Source organism: Neophocaena asiaeorientalis, unplaced genomic scaffold (assembly GCF_003031525.2).
Source record: "Neophocaena asiaeorientalis asiaeorientalis breed wild unplaced genomic scaffold, Neophocaena_asiaeorientalis_V1.1 scaffold240, whole genome shotgun sequence".
NCBI lineage: Eukaryota > Metazoa > Chordata > Mammalia > Artiodactyla > Phocoenidae > Neophocaena > Neophocaena asiaeorientalis.
Window position 1 is genome coordinate 3,390,440 of NW_020185331.1, and position 22,884 is coordinate 3,413,323.

General features: G+C 45.5%; 2 protein-coding genes across 2 annotated transcripts in view; both read right to left on the minus strand.

Annotated features, from left to right (window-relative positions):
- Positions 1–3,289: 3,289 nt before the first annotated feature.
- On the minus strand, positions 3,290–10,244 carry BLOC1S2 (biogenesis of lysosomal organelles complex 1 subunit 2). The gene is made up of 5 exons (XM_024735111.1): positions 10,148–10,244; positions 9,657–9,773; positions 6,186–6,305; positions 5,407–5,511; positions 3,290–3,773 (listed from the first exon to the last, which is right to left on the minus strand). The coding sequence occupies exons 1-5, from the start codon at positions 10,242–10,244 to the stop codon at positions 3,742–3,744; spliced, it is 471 nt and encodes a 156-aa protein (XP_024590879.1). The 3' UTR covers positions 3,290–3,741.
- Positions 10,245–12,607: 2,363 nt separating this feature from the next.
- The window catches only part of PKD2L1 (polycystin 2 like 1, transient receptor potential cation channel), a 34,226-nt gene continuing 23,949 nt past the window's right edge, over positions 12,608–22,884 (minus strand). Inside the window, 12 exon segments of the mRNA XM_024734828.1 lie at positions 12,608–12,781; positions 13,460–13,583; positions 13,837–13,955; positions 14,729–14,855; positions 16,008–16,129; positions 16,339–16,543; positions 17,518–17,699; positions 17,882–18,049; positions 18,732–18,960; positions 19,129–19,353; positions 20,305–20,555; positions 21,020–21,147. Coding sequence (XP_024590596.1) covers positions 12,608–12,781; positions 13,460–13,583; positions 13,837–13,955; positions 14,729–14,855; positions 16,008–16,129; positions 16,339–16,543; positions 17,518–17,699; positions 17,882–18,049; positions 18,732–18,960; positions 19,129–19,353; positions 20,305–20,555; positions 21,020–21,147 — 2,054 coding nt within the window.

Below are 22,884 nucleotides of genomic sequence, written 5' to 3' on the forward strand. Positions count from 1 at the left end.
TACGATAAGACGTCAGCGCTCCCAGCCAATGAAATCTCAGTTACCTACGGAGAGCGCCGAGGGACAGATACCTCTCTCAGGTGGTTTTGCCTCGAGCTGGAATCAAGAAACCAGGAGCGTGGACAAGAAGGGACAAAGGACGAAAAACATTCCGATTGTAATTTTTTACTTGGGGGCAGTTGAAATTATTGAATTGCTAGAAAACTCTCTGCACGGTGTTGGCCCCAACCTAATGATGTAACTCTCGTGGGCAAGACAGACCAAATAAATAAATCTTTTTTTTAAAAAAAGAGTACATGGGAAATTTGTAATACACGATTTTATTTTATTTCATTTTTTTGGCCACACCAAGGGCACCTGGGATTTTAGTTCCCCTACCAGGTATGGAACCCGCGCCCCCTGCAAGTGGAAGCACGGAGTCTTAATCACTGCACAACCAGGGAAGCCCCTCTAGTCTCCTTTAATCTACAATGGCCCACCTACCTTTTGTTTTTCATGACATTGAGTTTTTTTGAGAATTCAGGCCTTATTGGTTGGAGACAACAGTGTTTAAGGAAATGGAAGAGTTCCTGACAACTGAGGGGCATGGGAGACTCATGAAATGCAGCCAAGCAATTCAAAATTAACTAAAACTTAAAATAAGTTTAAGGAAGAACAACAAAGTTCTGATTTTCCTCACAACTTCTACAATGCTTTTTTGGGAAAAATCAAGTTAACTGCCTCAAAATATTGATGGCTCTGTACTGCTGTCACATTGATATTCTTTCTGCTCTGGGGGTAATACAGCCCAGCCTAGCAGTGGAGGTCAAGATGGAATCTTGAAGAAGAGTAGAAGTTTATCAAGCATGGGCAGGTGATAATTTCAGGAATAGGAAACCTCAGTTAAGATATGAAAACTCATCCATAGAATTCTGTGTTATATTTTTTCTAAATTGAGGTATATGGAATTCAGTGTTATCTTTGCAACTTTCCAGCAAATCTAAGTCTGTTGTAAAGTAGAAAGTTTATGGGAAAAAAACTCATCCATTCGAATTTAAGGTAGCTCAAGATAGCCCAATACAGTGTTAAGTGTCAGAGTAACAGGGAATGAAATTGAAAAAAGGAATAAAATAGGGGCCTTGTATGCATGCTAGGAAATCTGGCTTTAGAAAACACATTCTTCCCAAGCACACATGGAACATTCTCCAAGATAGATCATGTATTAGGCTACAAGTCTGAATAAATTCAAGAAGATAGAAATTATATCAAGTATCTTTTCTAAGCACAATGGCATGAAACTAGAATCCAGTAATAGGAGAAAAATTGGAAATTCACAAAAACATGGAAATTAAATACCATACTCTTGAACAACAAATGGACAAAAAGAGATCAAAAGGAAAATCAAATGAAACAAATGAAAATGGAAACACAACATACCAAAACTTGTGGATATAGCAAAAGCAGTTCTAAGAGGGACGTTTACAGCTGTAAATGCCTATATCAAGAAAAAATAACCTCAAATAAACCTCAAGGAACTAGAAAAAGAACAAACTAAGCCCAAGGTTAGCAGAAGGCAGGAAATAATAAAAATTAGAGCAGAAATAAATGCAATAGAGAAATGGAGAATAATGAAACTAAGAGTTGGTTTGGAAAAGATAAACAAAATTGACAAAACTTTAGCTGGACTAGCCAAGACAAAAAGAAATTAGGACTCACATAAATAAAGTTATGAATTAAAGAGAAGACTACAGAAAGACAAAGACTATGGAAGCAATTATCTGCCAACAAATTGGACAACCTAGAAGAAATGGATACATTCCTAGAGACATATAACCTACAAAGATTGAGTCATGAAGAAAAAATCTGAACAAGTCAATAATATGTAACGATTTTGAATCAGTAATCAAAACCTCCCAACAAAGAAAAGCCCAGGATCAAATGGTTTCACTGGTGAATTCTAACAAACACATAAAGAATTAATGCCCCCCCCAAAAAAGAATTAATGCTGATCTTTCTCAAACTCTTCCAAAAAAATTGAAGAGGGAACACTCCCAAACTCATCTTATGAGGTGAGCATTACCCTGATACCAAAGCCAGATAAGGATACTGAAAAGAAAACTACAGGCCAATATCCCTGATGAATATAGATGTAAAAATTCTCAACAAGATACTAGCAAACCAAATTCAACAGCACATTAAAAGACTTACATGCCATGATCAATTGGGATTTATCCCTGGGATGCAAAGATGATTCAACACACAAATCAATAAATGTAATATACTACATTAATAGAATGAAAGATTAAAACTGTGGTAATTTCAGCTCTATCTTGGGAGAACCCTATATCATAAATATAATTGGGGATGTTGTCCACTTTATGCATATCAATTTCAAAATGCTAGTTTGTGTCAGGATGTGTATCCGGCTAAATACGTCAAATCTTGTATGAAAAAGTTATAGAAAGTTTAATAAAGAGCCAAAGAGAATTACATTAGACTAGTTCACCCTCAGAAACACAAAACTAATACGAAATATTTATTTAAAGTTTGGTTTCTAAGTTTAAAAAGTCTGGCTTTTTCAAAGAGGCCAGGAGAAGTCATGAAAGAAATCTAAGCAGGAGAAATGTGGCCAGTTTACATTTTAGAAAGATTGGTCTGCCAGCAGCCTGGACTGCAGGTTGGAGGGATATGTAAGGTAAGACCACAGCAATAGTCCAGAGAAGAAGGGGATACATGATGGTGGACTAGAACTTAAATGGTGGGAAATGACAAAAACAGAATTAAGAACTCTTTTGGAGATGGAATTGGGGACCTCAGGCACCTTCCTAACCACTAACACCCAACTCTGGATATGGTTGACTGTCTTCCAGACTAGACTGGTCAGTCAGTATCCTCCATCCACTGATGTCTTTAGTCTGAAAGGAAAACAGGTCCCTGCGAGCCCCCGCTGACCCTGCAGACACAAGTAGGAAGATATTTTATAAAAATGCTTTATTTAATGAGTAGCAGCCCGAGTGGCAGCCCTACCTCCCCACCTAACACGTACACACACGTACACATCCTGTCCTTATATTTCCAAAAGGGAGCACATGCCAAGATGATATCCATCCCCAGCCATCTGACTCATACAGAGAACAGACAGGAGGGGCCCATCACATACACCAAACTATCGCAACAACACTCCTTTCACTGTTTCTCTTCAGTCTGGAAGACTTGGCCTGAAATTGTTTTAAGATTTTCTGTTATTTGCAATGTTATGGAAATGTAAATTACTGACATTCACAAGGTGACAAACTGTCAAGAACAAGACTATTTTGTTTTCCTTTTTTAATTTAGAATCTTGTTAGCAATACATTACATCCTTAATAGAAAAAAACAACCATTTACACAGTAACTCAAAAACCAACCATTTAAGAAAATAATGTAGTAATCAACTGCTACCAGGGAAAACAGGCCCGCTCATTTGATTCTACTGGCAAGTCCAGGTTTATGCAAATTTGAGTGTCTCTGTCCTGAATGGATGATGAAGCATTCAAGTAAAAGGTAAGGAGTTATAAGCGTGAGTTTTTGAGGGATTCTGACTCAGAAGTTCTTCCAGGAGTAGCCACAGTCCTTCAGTTTACTCCAATGTTGTGAAGTTTCTGGGACAACCAGCATAGTTGCCTTTTGAGGAGTTTTGACAATTCATCAGCCTCAAGATTCAGGTCTTACAAAACATTCTTCCCACATTAAAAAAGACTTTGTCCCACAGGAATAAGTTTTTCATCGCTTCTCCAGCTTCTTGTATTTGGCTTCTGTAGGGGGGAGAGGGAGAAGAAGTTATACCTTTTTAAATTGGCTCTTACAAAGATACTTTTCAGTTAGCATTTCTAGGTAAATTCAAAAACGTCTATCACATTAAAAAATATCTATTAACTTCAGTCCTCTTAGCTGTCCAAACTGTAGCCAAATTATAGGCATACCTATATGGCAACTATCATATTAGCTAAGGACAGATATTTGGATATCTGTCCAAATATAATCAATGTGCACAACTTACGGAGTCAAATATACACACACAGAACTGAGCACGTAACATGAGTTTCCTAAGTTCTAACCCTATCAACAGTACCTGATCAGATGCTCCACCAGGGTTAAGCAGACCTACTGGTGGCCCTACAAAGCACAGGAAATTGCCTCTCCAGGCTCTGTCCCAGGCACCCTCTGAGAGCCAGACTGGGACTTTCAAGAAGTATGTTTCACCTTTTATTTTCTTATCCCTACCCCTCACTCTAGGAAAACAATTTTGAAAGATACAGAAATTTAAAAGACCATCAAATAAACCTCAATGTTATGGATTCCCTTTTTCTTTAAAACCTTGAAAGCATCTGGCACAAGGCCTTCTAAAGTTCACAGTCACCATTTAGTAAATTTAATTGTGGACAATGAAACTGCTAACTACCACACATGTCTCAGTCTGCTACAAACCAATCTTTTGAAGTAGTCAACTACTGTCAATGACAAAAATAAAATAATCTGTAAATTATATCTAGGCTAAAAACAACTGCATTATTTTTAATCATGGATATAAGAGCCAGAGTCAATTAGCAAGGCATCAGTACTAGTACCAGTTTCCTTCTTAAAGGAAAAGTAACCCTTCAAGAAAGCCTTGATTGACTACTCTGTTTCTTTTTTTTTTTTTTTTTTTTTTTTTTTTGTTGTACAAATTTATTTGTTTGTTTTGTATACAATACTTTATTTCTAGTCTCAGTTCTCAGAATGGGCTCCTTTGCTGTCTTCCCCCCCACCGGGTACGCGGGCCTCTCACTGCCGTGGCCTCTCCCGCTGCGGAGCACAGGCTCCAGACGCGCAGGCTCAGCGGCCATGGGTCGCGGGCCCAGCCGCTCCGCGGCACGTGGGATCCCCCCCAGACCGGGGCACAAACCCACGTCCTCCGCATCGGCAGGCAGACTCCCAGCCACTACGCCACCAGGGAAGCCCCTACTCTGTTTCTTAAGACATGTATCTACGTTATTAAAGATGCTTCAGCCTGCTGAACCACAATAAAGAGCTTGAGCTTTGTAATCAATCAGACGTGGTTTGAAATACAGCTCTTCTATATACTAGCTTTGTGTCCTTAAGTTATAACCCCTTCAACCACAGTTTCCTCTTCAATAGAATGGGGATAAAAATCATGTACTTACCTCAGAGACTGAAGGATAAAAAACATAATAGACGCAAAATATTAAGAACAGTGCCTGATATATCATTAAGTACTCAGGAAATGTTATTTTATTATTGTCACTAATAAAAAGTTACTTTCAAGAGGTTTTGTGAAGATTAAAATAGATCACTGTAGGCACATCATAAATGTTAAGCATCTTATTATATAAGGTCATACTGGCAGGAGGGTACTCATCAAATCAAAACAGAAATAAAAATGGTTACCCAGTTTTTTTGAATACGCATCCAACTTGTAGGCTGCCTGCTCAAGAGCTGCTACCTGCTCCTCAATTACATTGATCTGATCCAGATAAGGCTGTAGTCCAGCATCTTTAAAAACAAAGACAGACCACAGGTTTATACAACATCAACAAGGAGTGCAGAAAAAAGTGGAAGTAAGCATGCTAGTGTCTCTCCAGCTCTGCCTAAGACAGAGTGCGTGGAGTGACATGACTCTGATCACTAGCAGGCAGACGCCTTAGAAGACAGTAGCTAGCTGATCAGGTATGACGGTGACCTAAACAAAGTTAAGTCTCTCTCATCTACTGGTTTTCCTCTCTTAAATTCCTTGCTCCTCAAGCAATCTTTCCGTTACTGATTCGGTTTCTTGGGTACTTCCAGACCAAGAAGGAGAGCCCTAAAGACAGGGAACACAAGTATAAGTCAATGGGAAAATATATTCTACCAGTCTAAAGTAGCATTTTCCAATTATAGATGTTCTGGTTTTCTGTTTATAAAGCAGTCCTTTATAGGTTTCACTGTTAAATTAATTCACTGTTTTTCCAGGAATAAACGGATCAAATCAAAATTCAGAAGCAGAAATAACCATACCACCAAAGCATGCTAATCCTCACAATGGAAGAAATTCACCTTAATTTTCTAATTCACTTTTAGAAAATGAGCTCCCTGAGGACAGGGGCCATGTTCCCTTCCCTTCTCCACTGCCCCAAGCACAAAAGAACATTAAATACAAACACGTTTAATTGTAAAAAATTATTACTTACACTTCTGGTTTAAGTCCTTTAAGTTTCTACTAATGTTTATAGCAATATCTTTCATTTCAAGATACTTCAGGCTGGTTAGTTTATTCATATTTTCCAGAAGCTTATAGTCTTCACTGGTGGCTTTAAAACAAACAGAAGAAAAAAAAAAAAAACAACAGAAGATGTGATGCCTTTAAGATCTGTTTAGATAACTAGAATGCGGAATTAACTACCAAATGGTAGCTCAAGGCAGGACCTAGGGATTGTCAAAGAAGCAGGCCACTTTTGATCTATGACATTTATACTCAGCCTATGTACTCTAAATGTCTAAGTAGAAATTCAGGCAACAATCAGCAAACTATTTAAACCAAATAAAATCCAGAAGCTTCAGGATCTTAGTTAGAAAGGAAAATGATAAACTCATGTACCAAGAAAAGGGAGGTGAAACAGTCTTGGTACTTCTACAACATGAAAACTATAATTTGGCAGACTGCAGCATAAATACATATATATATCAAAATATATATAAAGTCAACTAGGACCTCAACACTTCTTAGTAACTCATTTATTACTTGTGATTCTGTACTCCATTTTATACACTGGCTTCCAAACCATTTGCCTGCTTCTCACATCCTCAATTCCCTTCCCCATCCCTACTCAGAGCAAATGGCCTTTACTCCAACTTTCCCCAAAGCCAAGCCCACTTACATAAACTGCCTCAATCTTTCTGCCTCACTTCCAAACTTCTCTGTACCCCAGTGTCTTCTCAAGAGGCAGAAGCGTTCCTTTTCTCGCCACGACAGCTCCTCCTCCCGTGCGCCGATCCCAGCCCTTCTACCTCTTCAGGGCCTCTCTTCAGTATCTCCTTTCCCTTGCCCTTCCAAACTCTCTCTCCATCCTGGCACCTTCCTCTCTATCTAGAAATATATTCCGGTTTCCTCCAGCCCCAAAGCACTCCCTCTATTGTACACCTACATCATTTGCTCAGTAAAGCAAAGGAGCTTCACTGCTAACCCTTCTGAAAGAGTAGCTTACACTCACTGCTTCCTACTCCTCACCATTCACTCATGTAAACCCTTCCAGTCTGGTCTCCGTCCCCACCACCCAGAAAAATCACAAGCTCCAAGGTCATCAGTGCTCTCCGAACCACCAAATCCATGGCCTTTTCTCAGTTATTATACTCCTGGGCCTCTCCATAACATCTGACACTACTCATCTCTCTCTCTTCATGAAACACCCATTTCCCTCGGCTGCTATAGCATTTTCTAACTGCTCTTTTTGAGCTTCTATACCAGATCTCTTCTCATCTAACCCCCTTAACTATCAGTTCTCAACTTTCCCTCAGCTGTGACACATGGCTGATGTTTACATGGGTGGCACATTTCCATGGGCATTCCCAGGGTTGTGCTAGCTTCCTTTCAAACTCAAAAAAGTATCTGTATAGGTAAGAAGGACAATCATAGGGAAATTACAATCCACTTAAAATTCATTTTGTAATAAATCATTTGGAAACCTAGGGACTTTAAGTACTGTTAATAAAAACAAATTAATTGCCCAGTACAGGCATTCCCTGAGATTTTAGTCCAGGTCCTCTTACCTACCTCTATGCTCTTCCCTGGCAGTCTCATCCTGCACAGCCTCAACTCACTCTGCTATGCAGGTAACTTCCAAATCTGTTTCTCCTGCTCTGATCACTCTCTGAGCTCTGGATTCACATGTTGAAGTCACCTGGATGTCTTGATAACAGTCACCTGAGTGTCCCAGTAATAACTAAAATCAGCCAAGTCAAAACTGAAAATATTATTTTCACACTAAACATGCTTCCTCTTTCCAACCTGCCTATTTTGGCAGATGACACCACCCAGGCTTAAAACTGCAGACACATCTTAAGCTGCTCCCATCCCTTAACACCCACTTCAACAAGTCCTATAAATTCCACTTCTATAATGTTCTTGCATCCATGCTTCCCTCCCCATTCCTTTTACCATCACTCTGTCACAGACGGTTACTTTTCATCTGAAATATTGCTCTTCTGTGTCTCCTCCATATCCATACTCTCACTGCTATCAAATGAGTCTCTCTCAAACAAGAGTCACACACTCAAATACCCAGGAGCCAACAATATTATGTAAATGAGTGAAGCAAGCCAGGTGTTTGCATTTTAAATGCAAGATTACTCACTTCTACAAAGAAATACACTCTCCCACTTCTTGGAACCTATGATTCTCTTAGTCTTAGTCTATCATTTACTTTACCAATTTTGATAGACATTGGTACAGAAAACCATTTCTGTACCACTACTAAAAAAACAACAATAAGAACAGTAATAAATGGCAACCGACACCAGGTCTCAGTAAAAGGGAGAAAACAGGGAGTAGTTGGGGACAAACTGCACAGTGCTGGTCCATTTAAAGGAGACAATGCCCAACTCTAGCCAATTAGAGCCTTGCAAGAATGGGGGATTACTACTGCCAAATCTTTGAAATTTTTAAAGAAAAGCCAAAAAAAAAAAAAATCTAGATTTTGTTGCTTGGTTTCTTTTGCTCAGAAATAAACAAACAAATAAATAAATAGGCTGTTGGAGACACAACCCCTCCTATTCTGCACCAAGCATTTTCCCATACATTCTGGTTCATAAATTTAGCTCACAGCAACTTCCTGGGGAAGTGAAACAACATAACAGCCTTTATGGAAAGCCACACTGGACCAGACTTCATTTTTTAGATCCTCCTCCACACATGGGTCATGTGTTCACCTGGAAATACACACTGGATCAAAAAATTAATCATGTCCCAAAGGGTGGGAGAGACGAACCTAATAGATCCTTAAATCTGCAGGTCACTCCCCATTTCCCTTTAACCTCGTAAATACACCTGCTTAGCCAACAAACTGCTTGCTTATACCACCTCACTCACCAGTCATTTCCCACTTTTTGGCCAATCAATCACTTTACAGCCCTGTTCAAAATGCACCTCCCCCAAAGAAGCACTTCTTGATGAATTCTTTTTTGTTTTCTCAGCCTCAGTCTACACTACGGAGGCCTGCAGGGCTGTATTAAGTATTCTTATGTGTTTCTGTACCGAATTTTTTTTTATTCAAGTACAGTTGATTTACAATGTTGTGTTAATTACTGCTGTACAGCAAAGTGATTCAGCTATACGTATATATACATTCTTTTTTCTTTACATTCTTTTCCATTATGGTTTATCATAGGCTATTGAATATAGTTCTCTGTGCTATGCAGTAGGACCTCGTTGTTTATCCTGTGTTGCTGAAAGTAATTCGTGAATTTCTCCAGGGAACGGATGGACTTCTTTCCTACTCATTCCTGACCTCCCCAAACTTCCACCAGGCATGTTTCGAGGTGTGTGGGGTTAGGGAGGGAGCCGCAGACTGACGCTGCTAAAGCACCTCACAGGCCTACCAGGGCCAAACCCCAGCTCCAGCGAGTGGTGCCTGGAACTAGCGGAATCAGCCCGGACCCCGCCTCACCCGTCAGTTCCCCAGTCAGGTAAGTTGCCATCTTGGAGAACATGTCTCGGCAGAGTTCAGTGATGTCAGCCTCAGCGGGCTCCTTTGCTTCCTCAGCGGTCTCCACGGCGGCATCATCTGGATCAAAAGAGAATGAGTAAGTGTCCCGCCCTGCCCTGGTCCTAATCCAGCCACAGACGCCTCTCCCTACATCCCTCCACCTGTCCTCATTGCATCAAATCGGCTCCATTCTCCATGTGCCGTAATTTCGGGTCCCTCACTTCGTCCCTGCCCCACCCGACACACCAACTCTGCTCCCTTGCACCGGCCTCAGCTCACACTCTACCCCGCGGCCAAACCTTCTCAGTCGCCCGGACAGGACAAACACGCGTACACACAGGCGCGCCCCTCCGAGCTGCCCGCTCCCGCCAGGTGAGCCCTGGCACCTCGGACCCGTAACCCAGAGCCCCAGGCCTCCCACTGGACACTTCGTCCCCATCCACTCCGCATACCCCGAACGGGCTCCTCGCGGTGGGTCTCTGGGACACCCTCGGCCGCCGCCGCCATGCCCGGCCCCACGCTGCTTCTGGTTCTGGGATGTCTGCGCATGCGCGCCGGGCGTGCCCCGCCCTCCCCGCCCGGAGTTCATTGCCCTGTGATTCTGCGCTTCTGGGCTAAGCCATACCGCAAGGAATGAGTGATAGCCAAGCGTAGGCACCAAGCCGAATTTGAAGCTAAAATAAGCTTCGTGAGTCGATCAGATGCCAAGAGGTCTGATGTCTGGAACAAAGGATGCGCTCAATTCTGCGGCCACTCCCTGGCGGAATCACTAGCCTAGTAAGACCTCTCTGGGATGGGTCGAGCCCAGTGCGGCCTGCTGACTAAAATGACCGGAGACAAGTTAGCCCCTCCCCAGAGAATCCTCACCCCGGCTGCTATTAGTCACTGAAAGACTGCTCAAGGAATCCTTGCTTTTGAAGATAGTCTCATCTAGGCTCTGGGAAACCTTCGGGCATTATCCCTGAGCCAAAATATCTCCCTTCCTATGTCCTAGGTTAATATCGGCTCATTGGACCTTTTTTCCCAAACTTCAGTCTGGCACCTACATCTCTTGGGTTGATACAGCGTTTCTTTGTTTATTTATTTTTGGCTGTGTTGGGTCCTTGTTGCTGTGCATGGGCCTTTTCTAGTTGCAGCGAGCGGGGGCTACTCATCATTATGGTGCATGGGCTTCTCATTGCTGTGGCTTCTCTTCTGGCGGAGCATGAGCTCTAGGCTTGTGGGCTGCAGTAGCTGTGGCTCGCAGGCTCTAGAGCACAGGCTCGGTAGTTGTGGCGCACGGGCTTAGTTACTCCGTAGCATGTGGGATCTTCCAGACCAGGGCTCCAACCCGTGTCCCCTGCACTGGCAGGCGGATTCTTAACCACTGCACCACCAGGGAAGTCCCGAAACAGCCTTTCTTGAAGAAAGCTTAGACCATAATTTTTTAGGACTGAGGATACGCTCTGGTTATCTTAATTGCATTCAGCTGTTTCACAAGACTTCTGGGTGTATAGATTGTATTTGATGGGATGGGAGAATGCAGGTGGGTGAAGGGAATGGACGAAAAAAGAAACTGGAGAGCAATGGAAGGTGCAGAATAAGGGAGGGATAAAGGTCACAGGGGCAGAGAGAGGGGATAGATATCAGGTCTCAGGATGCAGGCCTATACATCCAGAATCTTGGTGTAGGAGTTTTTTGTCTTATTCCTACTTATCCTCCATCTGCACTCTCACTGCTCACACCCAACAGCGCACACATGCACACACAAACACACACACCATAATCTCTTCACTCTAAGGACCAGGCCTCCCTAGGTCACTGTCTCCACTCCCTCCAATGGTAGTGTCCACTATTTCAAACTATTCCTATGAGTTAGAAATTTTTCTTTCAGAACTCCTGGGGCAGCCAGCTTCTTCACATTGTCACTGCCTCAACTCTACACCTCCCAGCAGGGATGAGCTTTCTCCAGCCCAGGTACAAGGATGGTTCACAGTTCTGGACTCTCTTCTTTCCCCTGCAGTCCCCGAAGCAAGTGCAAAGTCCTGGTTTTCCTAAGGGTTTTTATTGATAATCACCAGGCAAACCCACATTGTCCTATGGAAGAGAGTCAGAGTCCCCCACATTATATCCAAATATCTTGGAATCCTGAGGTCACTTCTTTGCCAGCTTCTCCTCAGGCTCCATCTCTGTCCTGGTTTACAGCCCCCTCACTGTTCAGTGACATGTCTGGAGGTAGGCTCTTCCACTGAGTCTTCCTGGATTTCTTTTTTTTTTTTTTGCGGTACGCGGGCCTCTCACTGCTGTGGCCTCTCCTGTTGCGGAGCACAGGCTCCGGATGCGCAGGCTCAGCAGCCATGGCTCACGGGCCTAGCCGCTCCGCGTCATGTGGGATCTTCCCAGACCGGGGCACGAACCCGTGTCCCCTGCATCAGCAGGCGGACTCTCAACCACTGCGCCACCAGGGAAGCCCATCTTCCTGGACTTTGCTGGGGAAGGATGCGGGAGGTCACCACTCCAACGCCTCTGCAACATTGTACTCTCCCCACGAGAGAAAGTGTCCTCTCTGGCTTCCCCTTCTCTTTCACGGGGAAACCCTATAGGGAAGACATGAACCCCATGGGTACTGGCAGTAGACCTCTAGATGCACAGAGGAAAAGGTTCACTGGCAAGTAGGAAGACATCTAGATATTGCTGTTCTCTCAGCTTCTACTTTTTTCACAAATCATGGCTATCCAGATGCTTAGGAAAGTTATTACCCTCCTTTCCTTTATTATTTTTTATTGACTTTAAAAAAAATCATCACAGCAGAGTTCAGAGCACAGGGAGTGAGAGGCCCAGCGGGAGGTATTTCACAGAGTTATACACAGAAACGTTGGCTCAGAAGGCCAGGCACAGGGCGGGACTCAGCAGCAGTGGTGGGACCCGCTGCCCTAGAAGTGGAGGGCGTGTGCTGAGGGGGCTTCTGGGGAGGTGGTGACAGAGGAGCCTGCTGTCTGATGCTTTAGGACCCCTCCCCCACCACTCTCCTGCCTTCCCTGGAGTCCCCAGGAGGCTGGAGTCACAGCTGGGGCTGCCTGCAGGTGCTCCCAAATGCCTTGTTCCCGCTGTTGGAAGAAAAAGTGACAGGTCATTTGGAGGAGGAGTTTGTGTCCCACTTTTCCTTTTACCTGGATCTGTTTCTCCAACCCCAGACCCTCTCCTAGAGGCTAAGGCTGCCCTCAAGGCCAGAGCAACCAACTTCAGGTCTTCCCTCCAACCCCCACCTCCACGATTTACTGACTACTGGGAACATGTTGCCCCAGGAGCCTGAAACATTGGTCTTTCAAAAATGTTTTGCCTCGGGCTTCCCTGGTGGCACAGTGGTTAAGAATCTGCCTGCCAATGCAGGGGACACAGGTTCGAGCCCTGGTCCGGGAAGATCTCACATGCCTTGAAGCAACTAAGCCCGTGCACCACAACTACTGAGCCTGTGCTCTAGAGCCTGCGAGCCACAACTACTGAGCCCACGTGTCACAACTACTGAAGCCTGTGCGCCTAGAGCCCGTGCTCCGCAACAAGAGAAGCCACTGCAATGAGAAACCCGTGCACCGGAACAAATAGTAGCCCCCGCTCACCGCAACTAGAGAAAGCCCGCACACAGCAATGAAGACCCAATGCAGCCAAAAACAAATAAATAAATAAATGTATTTTTTTAAAAAATGTTTTGCCTCTACCCACTGAGTGGAAAAGATGGTAGAGTTCAACTGTGGGAGCCGAGAGGATCCAGGTGAGAGACCACTCACCATGCCTGGAAAGGGAGCCAGCTGCCCTTTCTTCTCCAGCATCGGCAGCTTTGAGCCCATGGCATCAATCTGGGTCATGACTCCTTCCAGGACAGTCTCCAGCTGCACAACTCTCCTTGTGAGCCTGTGCAAGATTTGAGAGAGACCAAGGGAGCAGAAATACGTGTGTGGAGGGCTGGGTGATTCCAGGGATAGCGGGTACAGAAGAGTATGTGTCTGGATGGGAGCAAGGAAGGCAAGGCCCAGCCTTGTCAGGAGAATTAAAGGGGGAGAGGGGTTTTCCCTGCGGTAGTACAGGGAATTGGAAGGTTGTGGAAAGAAGCTCAAGGTAGGATGACATAAACACAGTCAGCCCCGTGCCCCCGGGCTGCACGTGCATGTAGAATTCTTCTCCTGAAACCCAGCCACCTGCTTTGGCAGCCTCTGGACTCGACTCACCTGGTGGGCTACTCACAGTGGACCGGTGCAGGTTCTCAGTCTCAGCGGTCAGGGCCACCTGATCAGGAGGTCAGGGAGCAGAGAGAAGACGACTGGGAAGCCATCAAGTCCTGCTCCATCACCTGCTCTACCGGGCTTGCGGGACCGGGCTTCGGGCTCCAGTGCTTGCTATTCCCCTTCCCTCTCAGACTCTGGAGACAACAGAATCAGAATGGTCATGCTGAACACAAAGCTGGCCTAACCTCTGGGAGAGAATCACCTCCAGAAGAAACAAAACACAAGCTCCTTGAAGCATTGATGAATGAGGCACTCACTAGAAGCCAACTCCGTTTGGGAGAGCAGGGACTGTGTCCTGGCACTGTTCCTTTTACCCTTGGCTTTTTGGTCTATACTGGATAGGGATGAAGCAGGCATAGCAGGGGCAGCTAAGGATCAGAGTTGGAGAACCCCAAGGAGGAGGCAGCTGCTGAGAAGGAATTGTTAGGGATTCTCAGACAATTGGTCCTTTTCTCCCTAAGACGACGTTTTAGAGCAATGGTGATCAACCTTGGCTATGCACTGCAGTCACCTGGGGGGTTGTAAAAAGGGCTGATGGCTGGGCCTCCCAACTCCCCCAGAGATTCTGGTCTAGGGTGTGTGGCCTGAGCATGAGGATTTTTTTAAAGCTCTCTGGGGCTTTCTAATATGCGAAAGTTTGAGAACCACTATTCTAGAGAGCTCTTTCCTGCCCATCTGTCAGAGGATTTCCAGTTTGGGCTTGTGTTCCAGGTGTGCTGGCAGGGAGGGTAGGGTGAGCAGTTTCCTTGTAGCCTGTCCACCAGCCAGGCTCACCCTTTCCTCCTTCAGGTCCTGCCGCATTTCTTCCTGCTCTTTCTCATCCAGGATGTGATTCCCATCTTAGTCAAACCTGGTGAAGGCAGCCGTGAGCTCAGTGATCTCATGCTCTATGTGCCCCAGCCTGAGGAGAACATGGTGGTGAAATGACTTCTGACCTGCCGTGGCTGGGAGCTTTCCGTTATGGACTCCCCACTCTTTTTTGCTAGACTCTGGCAAGAGCCTTGCTCTCTAGGGAAGAAGGGGGCCACACGAGAAAGCCAGGATATCCAAGATGTAGCGATTTGACCCCCCAAGAAATCACTTGAATCTATTTCTTCCTTCCCTGACTCCTGCTGACTAGGTTCAGGCCCTCATGATCTCCTAAAGGAATTACTGCAAAATCTCTTTGCCTCCAGATAACCTGCCCTCTCCCCCACCCCCCCTGCCCTATGGTCTTCCCTTCCCCTGAAATCCATCCTTCATAATGCAATTAGAGTAATTAACCTTTCTAAAGTACAAGACTAAATATACCCTTTCCCTGCTTAAAATCCCTCCTGGGCACCCTATTCTTTGAATAGAGTAGTGGTGTTCAAGGCTTTTCCCAGTGTGAGCTTAGCCCATTTCTCTGGCCTCATCTGCTCTGCCCGACCTTTCATCTGATACCTTGCAATGCTCAGCTACTTATTACTCCTGTATATGTTGCTTAATTTCATACCTCTTTGCCTTTGTATATGCTTTTATTACCCCATGCTCCCTCTCTTCTAGTTACTTCTATTGTGGAACTTGTTCAGTGATTCTGTTTATTTGCTTACAGACTCTATGAACTCCTGGAGGACAAAGACTTTGTCTCATTCAACTGTGTGCCTGGCTCACAGCTGGTGCTCACAATATATTTGTTCAATGCTTGTTAATATGTTTAACTGGGAAGCAGGGAGAGGATGGCTAAGGAAATAGACCTGTGTTTGTGGGGGAGCACAGAAGTAAGATCAGAGTTTTATGCTGATCTTAGTTGGGAATGAGGCACGTATACGATGATTAGGGTATCATTATTACACTAGTCCTAAGAGTTGTTCAACAAGGTCCAGAATATCATAGAACATTGTCAGAGTCCTTTAAACCAAGGGCACAGTTCTGAAGGTCAGGATCAGAGACCTATAAACCAAGGTCAAAGGCCTGTAAACCAAGGTCAAAGGCCCACTGTCCAAGATCAGAGGCTTATAGGCAAAGGATGTATGCTTGAGGGTCAAGGACTTACAGACCAATGTCAGGGAAGGTTGGATCTCTGGGTGCTCACTCCTTCAAGGTGTTGGTGAAATCCTCAAACTGGATCTTCTGTTCCCCACCCTGCAGGACCTTCTGCACGTCTGAAACCTGCTCCTTCCTCAGATGCAGCCTCAGGAGGGCCTTGTTGTAGCCCTGGAAGGGGAAAGGAAACAGGCACCAGTTCCCACAGCCTCCTCTTCATCTCTTACTCCCACGCCCACCCACAGGGTGACAGGATCCCAGGGATAAGCTGAAGGCACACATGGGCACAGGCCCCTAACCAGTCAGGCACAGACCAGGACACAGAGCCTTGGACCTGGGCCCTGATGCACATGTGTGGCTCAAGGAGACTAAGTAGTCACCTGTTTCAGGAGGTCCGAAAGCTGTAGCTCATCCTTCTGTCCAGCCAACTCCTCTTTGACCTCTGAGTATGTGTCATTGATGATGGCCAGAAACATATTCTGGAGGATAAAACAGGGACTGGGGTCCTCACTCCCAGACCCATTAACAGCATCGAGCCCATTGACCCTATTAATGTCCCAGACACATGTTCTAAAAGGGCCAGTGCTTTCAGCCCCAGCTCTGCAGCCCACTAATCCCCACATCTCTGGGTACCCAGAGCCCAGCCTTTCAGCACAATTCTGTTACAGATGGGTCATGCTCCCTCATCAACCGGATGTCCTCACTCAACTGCTACAGTAACGACCACAAAGATACCCCAATATATGCCACAGACCCCCTCTGTGTAAGAGTCCACCAGTCACTGAAGCCAGAAACTTTCCACGGTGAGAGAAAAATTGTGCTCTCTTTACCATCCATCCCCAATCCATGTCTGTATCCCCATCCACTGATCAAATAAAGAAACACACTGGCTTTTCTGATAAAAATCAAACCCAGATCTTTCATGGTTGGCAGGGAGAGAGAGCAAATACAAAACAGTGGTAGTAGAAAAAGCCAGAGATCCCCAGAGGAAGGGGAGTCTTAGAGAACAGGCGGAGAAGCTTCTAGGGGCAGTCTCGTCTCCTCATGAGGCACTTTTCCTTCTCTTTCCATCCTTGGAGGATAGGGGTTTGATTTTAGTGAGGGAGCCTGAAGATTTCCTTATACTCTGCAAACTGCCTAACTGTGCTGACCACACATTAGCCAGCTCTCAGAAGATCCGAAAGCTCTTCCCTCCCCCACCTCTCCACCCTTGATTTGAGAAACCCATCATAATCATTAGTGCAGAACATGGAGGGGGGTCAAACCCCCACCCTGCAGGCCATCCACGTCTCCACCCCTCAGGTTCCCAAATCCCCATCCCAATTTTCTCCCTACTGCTCTTCAGTGAACTCAGACACGTCCCTGCACCTCCGCCCAATCTGATGGAGACAGACAGGGTGCAGAGACACTGAGCACACACACCAGGGCTTCCAGGAACTCACACAGATGCTTAAGCACAGACATGCCCACGTCCACATACCCAGCTGCCCCAAGGATACACACATCCACAGAGCTGGAGGTTGAGGGGCCAGGGAGGAGTGAAGGGGCAGAACACACACATGCACTTGATGAAAGTGTTGAAGCTTTCCACTTGGGTCCCAAAAAGCAGGTAGCCCAGCTGGGCATAGGCGAAAAACACGATGAAGAACATGACGGCGAAGCCCAGGATGTCCTTGGCACAGTGGGCCAGCATGGAGGAGAGCTGGGTCATGGTCTTATTGAAGCTGATGTACTTGAATATCTGGAAGGGCCATGTTGAACCAAGCGATTAGGGAAGAAAACAGAAAAGCCTGGAACGGTCTATCCCAGGGGCCTAAGGGGGCCACAGGAGTTGCCACACCAGACAAGGAAAATGAGACAAGTCCTGAGGAAGGGAGAACGCGTGCCCTGAGGTGTTGCTGGGGGTGAGGAATCCCAGGGTACCTTGATCCAGGCAAAGAAGAGGTTGACGGCGTTCATGTTGTATTGTGTCTGCCAGAAGGCGAGGAACTCAAAGTCACCGTACGTGTTTGGCTGCTGCAGAAGCTTCCCCATCAGCCAATTCACCTCGAGGGTTCGGAATATGTGGAAGCCCACATCCACGATGGAGAGCTGTTACAACAGAACCCGGGGGGTGTCAGAGTCAAGAGGATCTCAAGGGAAGTTCAACAGTGAGGTCCCAGGGGTGAGCTACGGTGTGTAAGACAGGTGGGGAGAAAAACCACATCCTTCCCTGCTGAGTTGTTGACTATCTCAGGTTCAAAAGGAACTGGATAGGAGGATTGGGGAACGTCTTAAAGCCCAAGAGAAGGCTTTAGGGCCAGTGGTAAATATGTAGGTTGTAAAGGACCATGGAGAAATGGAGCCAAGCAATTTTATTTCCCCCACCACTTCCCAGACTTGGTCAGAAATTAATGTGTCCTGTTAATAGGAAGGTGACGAAGATGAAGAGGCAGAAAATTTTAATAGGAGTGAAGAGAAAAGGCGGGGGGGGGGGGAATCAAGGGGACGGGCCATGAAGGCAAGAGACAGAAGAGGAACTTAATATCAAGTACAAAAATAAAAGAGCAGGGCCTGGATCATAAGCCAGAGGGAGAGGGGATATAGAGACAGGATTTTTCCAGGGCTGAGCCAGGGGAACATCAGCCTTTGGTTTAGGGAGCTGTTACTCAGTGATTTGACCAGAAGTCACAAGGAGGACTTGAGACTCCAAAAGGAAGAACTTGGAGCCCCTATCAGGGTAGATCCCTTCCACCACCCCATATGTCCCAAGTCTAAGATATCTGTCCCTCACCAGGATGACCACCAGGTCCAGAATGTTCCAGATGCTGCTGAGGTAACGAAGCCGGTAGATGTGGAGCTCCAGGCTCTCCTCCACTACGTAGTAGAAGATGAAGATGCAGAAGATGATCTCACAGCCAATGATAAAGAAGTCCCAGTTGCTGACACAGCGGATCAGCTTAACTGTGCAGATTTGCCAGGATGGGATGGCACCTCCTGTAGCTGGAAACTCCACCACCAGTCTGTGGGAGGAGGGGGAGATGTCTGGTAGGGCCTGGGCTGGAACAGTTCTACCCATCCCCTCCCCTCCCCACCCCCACCATAGGGTACAAGTTTAGGGAAGGGTCTCCAGCAGAGGAGAAGGGAATCAGCAGCCATGGATGGAGGGAAGGCAGGGAAAGGAGACCCACCTCAGAACACAGAAAAGATTAATGTTGGCATTGTAGACTGAGAAGTCAATGAAGACCACCCGACTGCCCTTGTCCAGCCACAGGCCCTCCTGAAGGTCCCTGAGTGCCTCTGCACTAGCCTGTCAAGATCCTGGAAGGTCCAGGTGGTAGCCACCTCCGCTGTAGCTTGTGAGCTGGCCCCAGTGAGAGGAGCCCCCCAGCTCATCCTGCGAGTGGTAGGTCTATCTGTCACAGAAGAAGCCATCTGAGCAGAGAGGTCTGAACCAGCCCCAGAAGCTGGTCTCCCAACGCAACGGCAATACTTTATAATTGTCTTGGCTTTACAGTTTCATATATATATATATATAATATATTTCACATATATTACCTTGTTTAATATAACTATTTGAGGAGGCGAGGGTAAATATTATCTACATTTTACAAATGAGGAAACTAAGACTCAGATATCTGAGATAATCCAACTAGTTAGTGGCAGAACTGAAACTCAAATGTAAATCTCCTGATCTTCACGTTGTCACCAAGCCTACGGATGACAAACCCAAGCCCACTTTTGACTCCAGCCTGAGTAGTCCCCATAAGGGAAGCACCCGGCCCACATAAGCCAGAAAAGACCCCTTCTGCTCTTGTAGTTTTGCACCTGTCTACTTAACCCTATGATTTTCTGTTCTGTCCACAAACTTTCCTCCCTGGACCCTTATTTCCTTCCCCTTCTTCCTGTCCTATCCACACATCTCCCGTTTCTTCCCTAATTCCTCATCCATCCGTGGCCCCTTTCTGCCTTCCGCTATTAGTTCCAAGGGTCAGACTCTACCAAGCATGACTTGTGTGGCAGCATCAATGTTTCATCCATTCTCCATACGCCTGAGGGAATTCTGGGCAAGAAAGGATGCTTCCTCTGGCAGGACTGCCTCCAGAGTAGGGCAACTGTGACTGTGACCTGTGTGTGGAAACAAGTCCAGAGGCTATGGCTCTATCTGCTAACACACCCTCTCTGTTCCTCAGTGACCCCAGACCAAGGTCTCCAAACAGTCACAGATGGGTCTCAGAGAGATGCCTCCCAGCTCCCCCAAGTACCCCCAAGGCTCCTTAAGACTCAATGGAAGTGGTTCCCAAAGCTGGGATGGTGTCAGGCTCAGAGGGGCAAGCCCTGCGACACTGGTGGGGGGACTCACTCACGCTATGCCATTGAGGAGACCAAAGGGGAGCTGTTCTTTGTCTGGGGAGTAGACGTCGTGGCAGCTCAGAATGTCCTCGTGGAAGTCCTCGTGCACCACTCAGGAGTCATTGTGGACCCTCAGCTGCCACAGCCTCGGAGCCCCCAGCAGCAGGTTCTCATAGTAGATGAAGGAGTAGGAGCCGCGGCCCAGGCTCTGGTTGTTGTACCATTTGGTCCAATACAAACTGTCCAGTAGTGGGCCCTGGGCAAACTCGACCACAAACTGGGTTGAACCTGACCCAGCCTCATCCTGACCCTTACCCTTAGAATGACCTTTTCCCACACTCCCTGACCCCTCCAGCTTGTCTCCAGTATGCTTCTGTTGGACTCTTCAGCTGAGTCATGAACCTTGGCCAGATCTTAGCCTGATGTGGCCTTATTCTTTATTTAAAATACAGTTTGAAATTCTGCCTTACCTCTGATTCTCAATACTAGTTGAAGTACTGACTTAAATCTCTGATTATCATCCTGATTTCTAACCTATCACTACCTGAACTCTGTCTAGTCTGAGGCTTTAATTCATGCCTGATCCTTTGACTCGGCCTGATTCTGGAATGACCTGGTCTTTGGATATGGCCTTATCCACTGTCTGACATCCCTGAACCCTGGCCTGTGGCCTCAGGCTTTAGGCCATTGAGAAGAAGAGGGGAGGGACAGAGGAGATCTCATACTCACATCCCAGAAGTCTGCCATGCTGCTGATGGCCTGGAAGGAGACTCCAGTGTCTGATGGGGTATGTAAGAAGAGCTCAGACCTCACTTTGGTGTAGTAATAGGCGCTGGAGCTTGTCATTCCATAGGTCACTAGAAACCAACCCAAGAGGCTGTGTCTTGAACACTGTTCCCTTCTCCATTATCCAGAGGGGACAGGAAAGCCTCTGCCCTGAGGCCAAAGATGCCACCCGGATGGGACCTATCCCCTAGAGTTGGCTAAGGAGGCTGACGGTTGCATTGGGGAAACCAGGGAACACATTAGGGAAGAGTTGTGGTTATAAGCTCTCTTTCTCTCTTCCCAACTCACCTCAGAAAGACTGAACTCCACTCAGTAATTATCTCTTGACATCGTCATTCTGAATATTCACTTTTCTCTTCCAGAACCAGCTTAACTTCCTAGTTCTTACTCCCCAGAGCCAGGAAATTTCTACCTTCTGCATCAGGTAGTGCTTCCTTTTATTTGTCCTCTATTAATGCCCTTGGGAAAATGCCTCCAAATTCTAGGGTATGCTAAGGCCCTGGTCAAATATCGTACAATGGAGATGTGGTATCCTGGACCTTGAAGTCAGCGACTCTGCAGTCATGGGAGTAGGAGGTAGGCATGGCACCTCTGGCCCTGGTGCATCCTGATGGGCACAGTTGTCTCCTAAGAGAGGGACTCAGAGCATCCCCAGATCAAAATAAAACCTGGCCTTTGCCCTGAAGAACTAGATCTCCCTTGACCACCCTAATACAGACATCTGAAGTAGGGCTGTCAAGGGACGCTATAAGTTTTCTGGTTAAAGGCACAATTTGAAGAGTATAAGCCATTTACTTCATAGATTGCCCCTCAATTTAGATTTGTTTGATATTTCCTTGTGTTTAAATTCAGATTATACATTTTTGGCAAGGAATATCAAAGAAGGAGACCGTGTCCTTTTCAGTGCATGATATTAGGAGGCATAAATTGTGTAACGGTATTACTACTGGTGATATTAACTTTGATCCCTTGTTTAGGTGGTATCATCCAGCTTTCTTCAATATACAATTATTATTTTTCTCTTTGTAATGAATACATATTTTGTGGGGAAATACTTGGAAACTATGCAAATATCCTGCTATTCATCAATCTTTCACTTACTAGTTTTAGCATCCTTTGACAACTTTTGCCTAATTATTACTATTAAGGTTGTCAAGCCGTGATTTTCTCATTCCATCATTCCTTCTGCATTTATTAGTTGGCATTCTCTTCAGGAAGAGCTTTTCCTTCTTCCTCATTAATTTATTCATGTATATATATCAGTATGAACTCATGGATTCCTGTCTTTTCTTTAAATTTTTTATAATTCTATAAAACTTTTTATAATTTGTCAGTATTTTGAATTGTTACTCAGTTTTTTAGCCAGGTCATGAAAAACAAAGAAATTGTCCTAAAATACTAAAGAACCATGAAAACTACATGCAATATGTGCATCTAGTTAGGATTACATCCTGGACCATAATTTTTTTCTTTTGCTGTAAAGGCTATTAGTGGAATAATTGGTGAAACTGTAATAAGGTCTGTTCATTAGATGATAGTACTGGATCATCGATAATTTCCTGACTTTGATCATTTCCTTGTTTTTACAAAATACACATTAAAGTATTTAGGAATAACAGGACATTATGTCTGCAGTTTACCCTCAAGCAGTTGTGTGTGTGTATGTGTGAAGAGAAAGAGGCGGGCAGAGAGAGAGAATGATAAAGGAAAAGCAAACATGGTAAAATATTCGTATTTGGGAGATCTGGGTGAAATATATGTAAGAACTCTTTGTATTACTCTTGTAACTTTTCAGTTCACTAATTAAA

Excerpts from the sequence above, each read along its gene's own strand:
- BLOC1S2 (XM_024735111.1), bottom strand. The coding sequence starts at position 10,244 with ATGCGCAGACATCCCAGAACCAGAAGCAGCGTGGGGCCGGGCATGGCG. Across the intron at positions 9,774-10,147 it reads CCGCGAGGAGCCCGTTCGGG|ATGATGCCGCCGTGGAGACC; the intron begins GTATGCGGAGTG and ends CTTTTGATCCAG. Across the intron at positions 3,774-5,406 it reads TGCGTATTCAAAAAAACTGG|AAGCCAAATACAAGAAGCTG; the intron begins GTAACCATTTTT and ends TCCCCCCTACAG.